This window comes from Cupressus sempervirens, chromosome 11, assembly GCF_028749045.1.
Source record: "Cupressus sempervirens isolate cs-2001-9-10 chromosome 11, ASM2874904v1, whole genome shotgun sequence".
Classification (NCBI taxonomy): Eukaryota; Viridiplantae; Streptophyta; class Pinopsida; order Cupressales; family Cupressaceae; genus Cupressus; species Cupressus sempervirens.
The window spans coordinates 246,101,871-246,116,839 of record NC_143128.1 but is presented as its reverse complement, the minus strand read 5'-3'; the positions used below and the strand labels follow the sequence as shown (position 1 = coordinate 246,116,839).

General features: G+C 33.0%; 1 protein-coding gene and 1 pseudogene across 1 annotated transcript; one reads left to right on the top strand and one right to left on the bottom strand.

The window, feature by feature from the left end:
• Positions 1-5,226: 5,226 nt before the first annotated feature.
• LOC149529068 (pentatricopeptide repeat-containing protein At4g18520, chloroplastic-like) lies at positions 5,227-5,910 on the top strand. Its single transcript, XM_089808105.1, has 2 exons — positions 5,227-5,412; positions 5,476-5,910. The coding sequence occupies exons 1-2, from the start codon at positions 5,227-5,229 to the stop codon at positions 5,908-5,910; spliced, it is 621 nt and encodes a 206-aa protein (XP_089664231.1).
• An 870-nt stretch (positions 5,911-6,780) lies between these two features.
• On the bottom strand, positions 6,781-9,531 carry LOC149529067 (uncharacterized; annotated as a pseudogene).
• Positions 9,532-14,969: the final 5,438 nt, after the last annotated feature.

Sequence of the window (14,969 nt, the reverse complement as noted above, 5' to 3'; positions counted from 1 at the left end):
TAATGATGGATTACATAGAGTGATCTGAAACCATGATGCTAAAAAACACACAACCAAATCCAAAATGAACTTGCACTACAAATGGATTGTGGAAATCTGATATTGGTAAAATTGCATGCATGTCTACCAGGACAATCACAACTTAAACATATATTTGTCCTAGTAGACATGCATGCAAAATTAACAATATCAGATTTTCACAATCCATTTGAAATGCAAGTTCATTTTGGATTTGATTGTGTGTGTTTTTTAGCATCATGGTTTGAGATCACTCTCCGTAATCCATCATCAGTCGGATGAGAGAGTCCAAGATGCATGCAAAATGTCATATCATATGCAAGGCATGTGACTGTTTTATAGAATGCCTGAAAAAAATTGTACACCTACCTGTTGGTAGAGATTTCTACCTTTATTGGTCGAAATTTCTACCTTCATTGGTCAAAATTTTTGACCTTCATTGGTCAAAATTTCTACCTTCATTGGTCAAAATTTTTTACCTTCATTGGTCAAAATTTCTACCTTTATTGGTCAAAAATTTTGACCTTCATTGGTCGAAATTTCGACCAATTCCTAGCAGAACTTGCACCATGGCTATGGAGGTTTTCCGACCAACGTATTGGTCAAAATTTTGGCCAACCAGAAGGTTGGTCGAAATTTCAACCGGAAAAATTCCGACCAATGGGTTGGTCGAAGTTGGTCGAAGTTTGGTCAAAAATTGGGTCGAATTTTCGACCAATAATGGTCGAAAAATGGTCTCAAATGTACTAGTGTTTAGCGTTTCCATAAATCTAGAAATCAAACAGACTACATGCATTATGTCTGGCCAAGTTGTAGTCAAATACATCAAACTTCCAACCATACTCTTGTATACTATTGGATTCACACTTTTGTTGCAATCTTCCTTGCTCAACTTTATACCTGCTGCTATTGGTGTTAGGGATGCTTTATTGTTCTACATTTTGAATCTCTCCAAGATCTGTCTTGCATATTTTTCTAAGAGATGAAGATGTCATCATTCATTTGTTTTACTTCTATGCCTAGAAAATACTTCAAGAGACTTAGGTCAGTCATTTCAAATTCATTCTTCATGGCTTTTTTGAACTCACCAATTAGAAAATTGTCATTTCTAGTGAAGATCAAGTCATTGACATACAAGACAACAATCAACACATTACCATTTGCTACCTTGATGTAAAATGTGGACTCACCATCACTTTTGCTAAAGCCATTGCTCACCAAATATGAGTCAATCATGTTGTATCATGCCCATGGAGCTTGCTTGAGCCTATATAGAGCTCTCTTCAATCTATACAGTTTGTGTTCTTCACCTGCAACTTCATAAATAGGTGGTTGTTCCACATAAACTTCTTTTTTCAATACACCATTCAAGAAGGCACACTTCACATCCATTTGATATACCTTTCATTTGTGTTGGGTTGCAATTGCTATGATAGCAAAAATGGTTTTCATTCTTGCAATCGGGGCATATGTCTCATCATAATCTCTGCCATGCTACTGCTTGTACCCCTTGACCGTTAAAAGTGTCTTATGTTTATCTATTCTTCCTTTAGCATTACACTTGGTCTTGTAAACCCATTTAACTCCAATTACTTGTTTCTTGGGAGGCAAAGTAGTTAATTCTCATGTCTCATTTCTTTCAATAACATCTATTTCCTCATCCATGGCATTTCACCATTTCTTGTCATTCACAGCTTCCTCAAAATAAATTGGATCACTATGAAAAAATAATGCAAAATTTACACTCTCATCATAATCCTCATCATATCTTTCTTCTTGGTATATTTCCCTTAGACTCTTGGTCTTTCTTGGAAATAGGGAGGTGAGAGTGGGATCTGAATTTTTAGTATTGCTGCTACTACTATTTTGCATACTAGCTTGTGGTTGTCTTGATGTGCTTAGACCTGTTGCTTGGCATGTTAAGGGTTGCTTCCCTTTTTTCCTTTTTCTACAATCCATGTTTTCTGCTCCATCTTCTTGTTGATCACCAATGTCATCTTCTTCCTCTTCAATAGTAGGTACTTTACTTGAAGTGCTTGAGGATTCATCTACCGAGCCATTCCATGACTGATTTTCAAGAAACTCCACATCTATTGAAATGATGATCTTTTTCACGATTAGATCATTTAGCTTATAGGCCTTTGATTCTAAGTTGTACCCTATGAAGATAAACTTCACACCTTTGTCATCTAGTTTTTGCCTTTGTTCTTTAGCCACATGTGAATAGGCTACACATCTGAACACTCTCAAATGTTCAACTGTCAATCTATTCCTTGACCAAGCCTCAAGAGGAATCTTGTCACGAATTGACTTTGTAGGACACCTATTGATCAAATAGATTGTTGTTGCTACAGCTTCTCCCTAATATTCAATTGGGAGTCCCTTTACTTTCATCATGTTTTTAGCCATTTCAACAATGGTCCTATTTTTCCTCTCAGCCACTCCATTTTGCTATGGAGTATAACTAGTTGTAAGCTCTTTTCTTATGCCATTTTTCTTGGAAAAATTTACAAACGTATTGGAGGTATACTCCCCTCCTCTATCTGATCTTAGGACCTTAATATAGTGTCCACATTCTTTTTCAGCCAGGGCTTTAAATTCAACAAATTTATCAAATGTTTCAGATTTGTTTTTCATAAAATACAGCCATGTCCTACGACTAAAATCATCTATGAATGTCATAAAATAAGTTCTCCCTCCAATAAAAGTAGTTTGCATAGGGCCTACCAAATCAAAATGCACCAATTCTAATGATGCTCTAGTCCTTCTAGAATTTTCAAAATTGAAGGGAAGTCTATGTTGCTTACCCAATATGCAAGCCTCACACTTGTCATATGAATCTACAATGCTTGGCAAACCATCTACCATTCTTTTCTTGGATAACAAATTTAAACTAGATAACCAAACCTGAGATGCTAAAGCTTGGATGGGTCTTCTATCACACTCCTAAGAGCTGATTGCTGATGTATTGTTGTACATGCATGCTTGGGAGGTGTAGCAGTGATTTGAGAAAAGAAACATGTCTCTATCTTCAATGAAAACATATGGTTCTTTGTCATTTAGACTACTACAAGTAATCTATTACTCCCATCCTTCTCATGAATGACACACTTATCATTTGTAACCATTATGGTTTTCATTTTTTTTGCCCATTTATCATAATTTTGTCCATTAAAGGATGGTGGTTGCTGCCATATCTTTCTTGCATCTCCTACCATGTCAAATATCCTAGAAAAAATAAATGTGCTAACTCATTGTGGATGTGGGGTCTCAAAGCTCTGATACCATGTGAAAAAATATAAATCACAACACTTAAAATTTTGCTTGGCAACAACTAATGACGAGTGACAATGCTCAACACAAGTAAGTGCTGAGTGACGGGCCAATGATGCCGAGTGAGTTCGGCAGAAGAGGAAGCGAGTGAACTTGACACACAAAGGAAACTCGACACAAATGTATGTCGAGTGAGCTCGGCAGCAAAGGATGTCGAGTGATCTCGGTCTCCATTGCAAGGTGGTGCTCGACAAAAGAGAATGTCGAGTGAGCTCAGTAATAATTGAAGAGATGTAACCCAGTCTAAGACTAGATTGAGTGGGCAGTATTATAGGCTGCCATTAAAATGCAGAAAGCCAAAAGATGAAGATTTCAACAATGAACTTCTCAAATGCAATAATATTATGCAATGATAAATAGAAGAAGAACAATAGATTGCCAAGTATGCCTGCTTGCTTGCTTGCTATTCAAATATGATAAAACTATTACAAAATCTAGAAGCATTCGGCTTCAAGTCAAAAACCTTAAAACTGATAAAACTCTAAACATACTTATCTAATGGCTGCATACAACAATGTCTGGAGCAATCACTACTTCAAGGGATAAATCCAAAGCAACGAACTTACAAAATGACAAAAAGAAACACGTGCAACTACAGACACAAAAACTAACTTCCTTTTGTCTTCTAACCTTTGACTTGATCTGTTGATCAACTTCCTTCTCTACTCTGCAATTGATTCAATCCTTCTCTCTGCTCTTCTGCAATTGCTCAACTTCTTCAAATAGTCGAATAAAAATAGATTCATTCCTTTTGTCTCTTACCAAAAAACATTTTCCCTCTCATTTTTCAATTTTGAACTCACCTACCGTGCATTAATGTTTCTGACTGTTTTGTTGGCCGTTAGGGTGGTAGGTGGACATTTGGCTCAAGGGGCAACCGTTCACGCGTTAGATATTTCAACAGTACCATGGGATTTGGTGGATGATTCAACTGATTGGTGATGCCATCACGTTATGATTACCATAAATATGTTGTGCATGACCATATGCCTCAAAGACTTCTTAAATTTCAACGGTAAGCAATGTTTTCTTAGTGACCGAGCTTAAGATGTTCAAAGAGCATCAAATTGGGTATTTGATCAAACCATTCATCCGCATTCCTATAACGTTATGACTGCACATCAGTTATACACGTCACTAGACAGTTGACCCCAATCTGCATTGTCCAGGTATGGGCATACCAAGATGACGTGAACACTAATCAAAATTGTGCCTCACTTGAATGTATCGGGAGTCTTAGTTGAAATATTCACCATGATGGTCAGAGATTCTTCACTTTAGATGCTTCAATTCACGGGGCGTATTGATGCCCATTACATGCGCATCTCTTGTTGTAGAAATGACAACTCCACATTATTATCACATTACACACCAGTTGTGATTGACCAATGGAAAGTCATCAACTCATAAATTTTTATTTGAAATATCTTCCCAAACTTTCATGCCATGTAATCGTGGTTTCCAAAATTCTGTCACAAATTAACCCTAAATCATATCTTTCAACTCGATACTCAGCTAGTAGTTATTTGAATGTTGAACTTCCCGTACAAAAGTTCAAAAGTTAGGGTTGAGATTAGGGAAAATACTTTTAGATAAAGTTCAAACCCAAACTCAAATCACGGAATAAAAGAAAAAAGTGTTCGGGGTGAGAGATTAAAAAAGATTTGACCAATAAAAAAGAATGTGATAGAAAGACACGATTTGTTAGAGCTAGTACATTCAATTATGTTTGATCGTATGTAGTAGCTTTGATTGTTTGCTCGAGAAATTTCTATTTTTTATAGACGGTTAAACTAGAAAGATTTGGGTTTGTATAGTAAATAATTAAAAGACTAACCTGTCCACAAATTTAAGTTTTTCAGATACACAAGACATATGAACTGTTTCATACAATACGATGGATATGCAAGTGTTTGGTGTAATGTCGCATTCTCCCAGCATGTGCTGAGTTTGGAGCTTCGGAACTGGATACAGTCATCCATCAAAACAATAATTTGTTCAGATATTATTGATGGAAGTGCACCGGTGGACATGTATGCAAAATCTGGAACCGTACGAACTGTTTGACGAAATGCTTCAGAATATGCACAAAACGGATTTGTTCAAAAAAACCATATTCCACAGCCTTTTCCAGTCTGTGCCGATTTGGGGACAGTGGAAGGAAACATTAGCTCGGAATTGCTTGAAACGGATGCGATCTCATGGAATGCATTGATTGCAGGATATGCACAAAATAGGTACGTTAAAAGGGCTATAGAAACCATTAATCAAACACTACTGTTGGATATAACGCCAGATTTCAGAACCTTTACCAGCCTGTTTAGACAGAGGAGCTTTAAAGCGGAGTACAGATATAGATCAATTCATAGTCAAAAGCAGATTTTCTTCATTGTTGTAGTAACCAATGCCTTGATAGGCGTGTTTGCAAAATATGGAAATATCCACATGGTACGTGAACTGTTTGACAAAATGTTTAAGAAAGATGTCATCTCATGGAAAACCAGGGTTACAGGATACGCACAAAATGGATTTTGCAATGATGCTCTCAAAACTCTTTGAACAACTGAAGCAATCTGGAACATACTCAGTATCAATTCATAACCAAAAGCAAAGTTTAAGCAAAATTTCTTCATTGTTGTAGTGAAGTATGTCTTTGTATCTTTTCATTGACTAGTTCCTTATAAAATCTTGAAGAAAGATACATTAATTATGTAGAAAAGCTTCATGTATTGATAATGCTATCGTACTCAAATAAAAAAGAACATTTTCTTTTCTCGTCAGTGCAGTTAAATTAGTAGATCATGCAGAATCTATTGTCTGTGTATAATATTTGTCATCTGTAATTTGCAGTAAATTAGATCATTCTGTTGTGCCCTTTTTAAGCATATCATACATAGCATTAAAAATGATTTTTTTTATGGAAGGATAAAATTCAAACTGTGTGTTTAATATTTATCTATTATGATATTTCAGTGTTTAAATAATTACTTATCAAATATATTAGCTATATATTAGAAATTTAAACGACTGTAAAAAGCTGTCTAAAGATTTCTAGATACTTTTGGTAAAAATAAAAGATAATAGAATAAAAAATCAATGGTATACAATTTGAGAAACATCTCAGCTTGTTGAACAAATAAAAATATTTTACTCTTTCATAATCCAAAAGAATTAATGTTTTACTTATATAATACATCGCAATGGTTGTTTTACACTAGATTATTGTGATAAGTATTTCACAAATATTTTCTCTTCCACATTTCTAAATAAAACAGTTACTTAAAAAAAGAAAATCTTTCTTTCATTCTCTTCATTACAATATATGAGCTACTTAGTTCATATAGCTCCTTGCAAAAATCATATGCAATGAACTAAAGAATTATAAATAATTTTTTAAATATATTATTCAACTATAAGGGAAGCCACAAATAGAATAATGTCTTCAATAAGGCAAAAGTAACAAGAAATCATCTGGCACACAAATAGATTTTTGCATGCAAACTTATAGATCAGCTACATTTCAATGAATCATAGTGTTAAATTTTTCATCCATGGAAACAAAAACTTTAGGATTGTATCAACTATATTGAAGTAGTTCCTTCTCCAACTCATTTTTATCAGGATCAATGACACTATTCCTCCAAAAGCTACTCCATATGACAATCCCAATGCTACTGCATACCATGGAAATTTAGTGCTTTTTTTCCCTTTGCTCATTGAAATTGGAGGAGGTGCAAGCATTGTTGGCCAGGAGCAATTTTTTGGCAGAGGACACCCCCATAAGTTAGGATTCCTTGAAAAAGAGGATTCTCCAAATGTGAGTATATGTTGTCCTTGTGGTATATGTCCTGAAAGGTTGTTGTTTGATCAATTCAAGGCACCCAAAGAGCTTAGAGCTTCAAGCCCTATGGAAACTTGTCCTGAAAAACAATTTCTTGAAAGGTCTAATGACTCCAACTGTCTAATTTCTCCCAAACTAATTGGAATGTTGCCATTAAAATTGTTCATTGAGAGGTTTAGAAACCTCAACCCCTTCAAGTTCCCAAAGTCAAAAGGAACTTGTCCCTCCAATTCATTGTCTGAGAGATCTATGGATGTGAGTGTGGAAAGGATATATGTATAGTGTTCAAACCTGCTCTTTGAAGTCATATCCAATCCATCTTGATAGAAATTATCAAAATCATAGGAAGTGGATAACACAAAACCATCTTGACTTTCAATTGCCATTGCTTGCAATGATACAATAGTACGTGGAATTGGTCTTGAGATTCGATTGGAAGAAAGAAGCAAGATTTGAAGATTCATTAACTGACCTATTTGTAAAGGAATATTGCCAGTAAAATTGTTATTGTTCATCACCAATACTCTTAGATTTGAAAGATTTGTAACTAATGCTGGTATTTCACCTCCAAGAAAGTTGTTCCCAATATCAAGAACTTGGAGATTTGAGCAATTTGCTATTGAGGGCGGAAATGATCCAATCAGATAATTACTGTGAGCAACTAATGAGTGTAAGTAACTTAGCTTACTAAACTCATGCGGCAAGCTTCCTTCTAAACTATTATTACCCAAGTTTAACACAGTCAAAAAAGAGCAATTGGACAAGCTTTTAGGGATCGCTCCTGTTATTTTGTTGTTTGCGAGATTTAGCCACTGGAGGTGAGATAAGTTGCCTAAGCTTGGAGGGATATTGCCAGTGAACGAATTGTCATTGAGCAGCAACAATTGCACAGAAGAAGACCACATGGATGGGACGTGCCCAGTCAATCTATTTCTAGACACATTTAGTTGTAATAGATTTGGCAAAATTGAAGTATTTGGGAATAATCTACCTTGTAGACGATTCGTTGAAAGACTTAGAGAAAACAATTGAGGGTTGATTTCCCATAGCCATGAGGGAATTGCTCCCACAAGGCTGGCGTTACTTAATTCTAACTGTTGAAGTTTGAATTGTGTTGAAATCCAAAGTGGGAATTCAGTGCCAATCATACATGACACAATATATAACTTAGATAACTGAAATGATGGAATCCACGTAGTACTGATATTTAGGACGCAATCAGATAAATAAAAAATATCTAGGCTTCGGAGGTTGTGAAATAAAGTTTCTGAAATTATCTGGTGATGATTTAGTGACAGGGTTAGGTGGAGTAAAGAAGGTGGAAGTGAGGAAGAAGAGACAGTTTCATTGAAATGATTGTCATTAGCTTCCAAGAGAGTGAGGGAGGAAAGCCGAGAAAATGAAGAAGGGATGGTCCCACTTAACTGGTTCTTTAGAATCCGCATTTCCTGGAGCAGAGAGAGATTGCCCAAGGAATTTGGGATATTACCGCTCAGTTGGTTGTTATTTAGGTAGAGATAAGTTAACAAGGATAGATTGCCCAAGGAATTTGGGATGTTACCGCTCAGTTGGTTGTTACTTAGGTAGAGATAAGTTAACAAGGATAGATTGCCCAAGGAATTTGGGATGTTACCGCTCAGTTGGTTGTCATTTAGGTAGAGATAAGTTAACAAGGATAGATTGCCGAGGCATGATGGTATGCTTCCGTTCAAGTTGTTCTGGGAAAGATCAAGGCGTGTAAGGCGGGTGAGCAAACAAAGGGAATTGGGAATCGTCCCACTAAGGCCATTTCCAGATAAAATTAGAGACTGCATATGAGAGAGATTTCCGAGACAAGAAGGTATGCTTCCATTCAAGTTATTGTAGGAAAAATCAAGGTATGTAAGGCGGTTGAGAAAACAAAGGGAAGATGGAATCATCCCACTAACGTCATTTACAGATAAAATTAGAGATTGCATATGAGAGAAATTTCCAACACAGGGAGGAATATTAACGGTAGTACCTGATATTCCTAATATATTCAGGGATGTGAGAAAAGTAAGTTGACAGATGCTCTCAGATATCACACCTCGGTAAGAAATCCCTAGAAGCATTTCCACAGAGACAACGTGGTTGGTGTGAATGTCGCAGGAGATGCTAGTCCAGTTGGTGCAGCAGTCAGTTCCATTCACCCACGAAGTCAGATAGCCAGAAGAGTCATTCAACCCGTCTTTGAAGCGGAGGAGAGCTTGGGATTCATGGGATGGACATCTGTTAGTGGAGGATAGTGGCAGGGAAAGAGAAGGAGGGAAGACGAAGAGAAGAAAGACAACTGATACAAACAAAGGGCAGACGGCCATTCTACTTGGGATGTAAATGCAGTTTGTGTGTGTGTGTTGTTGAGGCGTGAAATGCTGGTCTTAAAAAGGCAATGCCAGTCAACAGGTCAATGTTTATTTATTTATTTGTAAGCCGGCGAAATGACTTGATCAATATTTACAATTCCTTTCCAAGAATGTGTTTCCCTGCAGTCAAATTAACCTGGTTTTGAACGACTCTAGTCTCCTTGCCAATATTAGTGCTATTTCATAATATAAATTAGTTCATCAAATCTCTATGTGCCAATTTAATTATTGTCTTTTTCTCTTTAATTTATAATTTATCATTGATAATTTAAAAATAATAATTGTAATAATAATAATAATTTATCAATCAATTATTTATGATTAATAATTAAAAAATGTTATCGTATTATTTTATTTATATAATAATCTATTTTGAAGCATTTTTTATTTCATTAGTTTAATTATTGGTGGAATTTATTCACAACAACAATTTAGTTGTTATATTAGTAACTCAAAATTATGTATCTAATTATAATTTTCAGCCAACATGAAAGTTTTACTCAATAAAAATTGAATGTAAATATTTTGAAATTATACGACTTTGCAAAGTTTCAACAATGATTTACAAAGTTTGTCTTGTGTGTTTGTAAATTGGAAACAAGTATTATGAGACTAATATAACATATTATGAATAATTTATAAATAGTGATTGTCTTTAGATAATAATATTGTAAATTTTGAACGGTTCTTCATGGATTACTGCAAATTATAATGGAATTTGAGATGATATGTAAGACCTTGACCAACTTTGTTTTTGTCCTATGTTTCTAGATTATTGATTAAAAATTAATAAATTTAGTAAGCATGAAAGTTCTATGCACAATAAAATGTAATAAATTCCATTTGTTAAGTGTAGTCTTTAATATTGTAAATATAAAAAATAAATTTTATGAGACTAACATAACTTAATCAATAATTTTAAATAATGATTATCTTATTATTTTATTTGGATAGTAATGTGTCTTGAACAATTTTACTTAGATTATTATTATGTTTATTAGTAAGATTTGAAATAAGATGTAAGATCTATAAACACCCTAGTGATTGTCCTTTTAAATTGTTGCTTAGTCAATATTTAAAAATTAATTATAAATATAATAAATATGAAAACTTCACACAATAAAAATAATTAAATATATATTTCAACATATATTTAATATGTATACAAAATAATGTCTCCAAATATTAATAAACAAATATAGTCAATTGAATAATGCTTAAATAAGTATAGTCAATTAAAAAATGCTCAAATACTAGACTTTGGTCAAGAATAAAATAAAATATATTTGACTATAATTTCAAAATGTTAATGTACATAAATAACTTTATTCTAGAAAAAATGTTTTGGATGAATATGTTTCATGTTTTGCTATAGTCTTAATAAGTAACATTAAAAAGATATGACGCCATTCCTTTATTTAAATTAAACTAATCAAATCTTTCATTTCAATCAATTTTGAGAAATAATTTTTATTTTTTATTACTTATTACTTATATATATAATAAAATGATTTCTAAATAATATTTTAATATTTTTCCATAGGTAATCAGTCAAAACTAATAATTTATTATTCATTTATTATTATTGTTAAGATCAATTATTATTACATATTAATCTTGAGTAGATTCGACGAGAGACTCGTAATTTACAATTTCCTTCTAGGCTCTTGCCTAAATAATATTTTAATATACTAATTATAAATTAAAATTAATAATAAATTTGTAAAATCATTATCTAAAATATATTTTATTTCAATAATTTCTCATTTTAAATTTTTTTATATTAAATAACCATCTATAATTATTTTTAAATTAAATTAAATAATACATATGAAGTGGAAATCAAATTGTACAATAAATTTAATTACTACATAAAAAATTTGAATATAAATTTTAAATTATTAATATCTAATTTATTTACAAACTGTTGTCTTTAATTTATAAAAGAAATCAATTTTTATCTAGTGATTAAATCTAGTATTTTTTTGAAGAACAATAACATATTTTGAACTTGAACTATTGTCTTATGTTTCAATAAATCATAGCTATATAATAATATATATCTATGGTGAGATGTTTCCATAAATCATAGCTATATAATTTTGACAATCTCCAAGATTTAATTGATTTACTCCTCTATTATCTTTAAAATTGAATCATTCTAACATTTATTAACATTTAATTGCATAGACATGACCCTTTTATTTGCATGTAAATGTTTGTAAACTACTAACAATGATAAATTCTATATCTATATTTGATATGGTGCAAGTTGTTACAACACATAATTGTTAGGTATTTTAAATTATATTCTTTATATTAATTAATTAATTTACCTTTAATATTAATATTTTAAAAAATTAATTCATTTATTTATCTTTTTATTTATTCCAGCCCATTTTTAAAAAAAGGAGAGATACAAAGTGATTAATAAAAAATGATGAGTGTGGAGCTAAAATACTAACATGGGCAACAACGAGCCACAATCTAGACAAGAAAACATTCATCCAAACAAAACCCTCCAGTAACTCTTCTAATATTCAAAGAAACTTTATGGACAAGATTTTGTTAGCCCAACTGATAATGTTGAAGATTGTTGGAAGTTTATTGGGAAACTGAGTTATTGAGAGGGGGTTGAATCAAGATTTATACAACTTGTATCCTTCAAAACAACTTGACTATATTCACCACATTAACCATCTCATATCTACCTTATGTATATCATAACTTGAAATATAAAATGCTAAAATAAGTCTAACTATGTATCACATCCATGAAAATGTAAACACATAACACAAAAGTTTTGGTTACCCAAAAACCCTCCAAGGTGAAGGTAAAATTGGGGTGGGGATGACACCCACAAATCTTCACTATTGCAGTAACAAAGTTAGCTTGTTAGGACTATAAATTTGATCACTTCTGATGATCTACCTTGTGAGGGATTTGCACTGTTAATATTTTTACAAGACTGCTAAGTCTAACTTGATTAAAAGATTTAACACTTACAATGAAGTAAGGACTCTGTTAAGAGATTTACAAAGGTCTGTTAAAACTACTATGTTAAGAGATTTACCCTGATTCAATTTATCAAAATAGATTCAACACCTGATCCTTCGGTCTACACTTACAATGTTGATTACAAATCTCCTCCTTCTGATCTCTGATCTTATGTCTCATTTGATATATCTTTATTATGTCCCTCATTGCTTCATTAGGTCGCTAATTCTATTGCTTCACAACTTTCACTTACAGCCTCCAAAACCTAACTCATTTGCATAACAATTTGCTTCCTTGCTCTTCTTATGCACACACTTCAAATCTCATGTCTCTTCTTCTAATCATAAGAAAATAGGGTTTGGATCTACCTATTTAAAGATATTTGTAGTGTCTTCTAGATGCTTCCCTTTTTGCCTCTTCATTTGATTGGTTGTCCTCCCTTCATAGGTATCAGTGATCCATGTGTATAAAAACCATTGTAATATACTCTATGATCATTAAATGTTATTTACATGTTGGCTCAAAATGGTTTACCTCAAATTTTTTATCATTTCAAACATTTTTGTTCACTCTATGTTACTCGGCACAGATTGTCTCTGACACTCGGTTGTAAATGTTTTTATTGTTGCTACTCAACCTTAACTTACTCGGCTCCTTTTGTATAACTTGACATATATGTGCTATTTCTTCCTGACATTTACTAAACTTGACTTATATGGAAGTACTTGGCAACCAAATACTTTCTCGACTCTTATAGAGCTCAACATACACATGATTATTTACAAGTATTTAAATGACTTGACCTATATATAGTATGATGCAGGGGTAGGGTATAATTCAACAGAAACACTCAAACTTAAACATTCAACAAGCCCTGCTCAGAGTTATACATGGAATCAATATAATTATCATGTGAAATAATGGAAACATGATCCATATTTAAGACTAAGCAATTAGTAGCCAAACTAATGTAATAATTAAAAGAAGTCTGTCAACATGCCCAGTTGTGAGGCCTTCTGGGTGTCTGCCATATATAATGAATTTATGAAGTTAGAACCCAAATTCACATCCTATCTCATTTCTCACTATGTCACCTTTAGTTTGCCCCTCTTCTATCTCTACCCAAGCTTCTTATATAGCCAACTAAGCCACAAGTTAGCTAGTCAAGCATTTAATTACATTATAGGTCCAACCTAGGAAGAGTAAACAAAAAGTAATGCTAAATGAGATGTAAGAACATGATCGCTCTAAGACCCAAGATGCTCTCGCATCAGACATAGAGGGTTAATTAAGAACTAATGTCCACATTAGGCACTTCTCATATTTTGATCTGAATCATAAAGATCCAACTTAGCTTGTGTAATCCATGAACTATATTCAATTGGTTTTTCTTTCTACTGAACTAGGTATCCCATGTAATCCTTTCCTCTAGTACTCCTAATTACTCTACTATTTCGAATCTTTTCAATTTCTTCTTTCTACTTCCTATGATAATCTAGGTTATTTTCATTCTCATGTTCTGATTCATAGTACTCAAAGATATCTACAATGTTAAATATAGGCGAAATACCTATATCTTCTAGTAATTCCAATTCATAGGCATTTCCACTGTCAAACTTCTTCAAAATCTTACAAGGTCCAAACTTCTTCATTTTCAGCTTATTATAGGTACCTAATGGAAATCTATTCTTCTTCAAATGAATCATAACGTCATCACTAACATCAAAATATTTGTGTCTCTTCCTTTTATCAGCTTTTTGTTTATACTTCTAATCATTGTCTTCCAACTTTATTTTTACTTCCACATGTTAAGTCTTCCCTCAGCTTCAAAATTCCTTCTTATCTCAGTAGGAAATTATCTCAATTCTGTGGTTCCTTTAGGATGAAATCCAATAACAATCTCAAAAGGTTTCCTCTTATTTCTTCTATTCAAAAAATTATTGTATACAAACTTTACTTATATGCCAAGACTAAATCCCAATTAGTAGGCCTATCTCCAACCAAACATCTTACTAAGTTACCCAAACTTATATTCACTACTACAGTTTTTCCATCTATCTGAGGGTAAAATGTAGAACTAAACTTCAACTCTATATTAATCCCTTTCCAAAGTGTTCTATAGAAATAACCAGTAAATGTAGTGTCCCTATCTGAAACAATAGTCTTAGGAAAACCATGCAATCTCACTACTCCCTTCAAAAATAACTCATCTATATGCAATGCATCAATGGTATTCTTAGAAGGTATAAATGTGCCATCTTAAAAAACCTATCAACCACTACCAAAATAGAGTCATTACCTCCCAAATACTATAACTTAGCTTTATGGTTAGTGTACAAAATAAAATCCTTAGGTATCAGATAATGTCTCCACTTTTCAAAGCTTCAACTATAGCA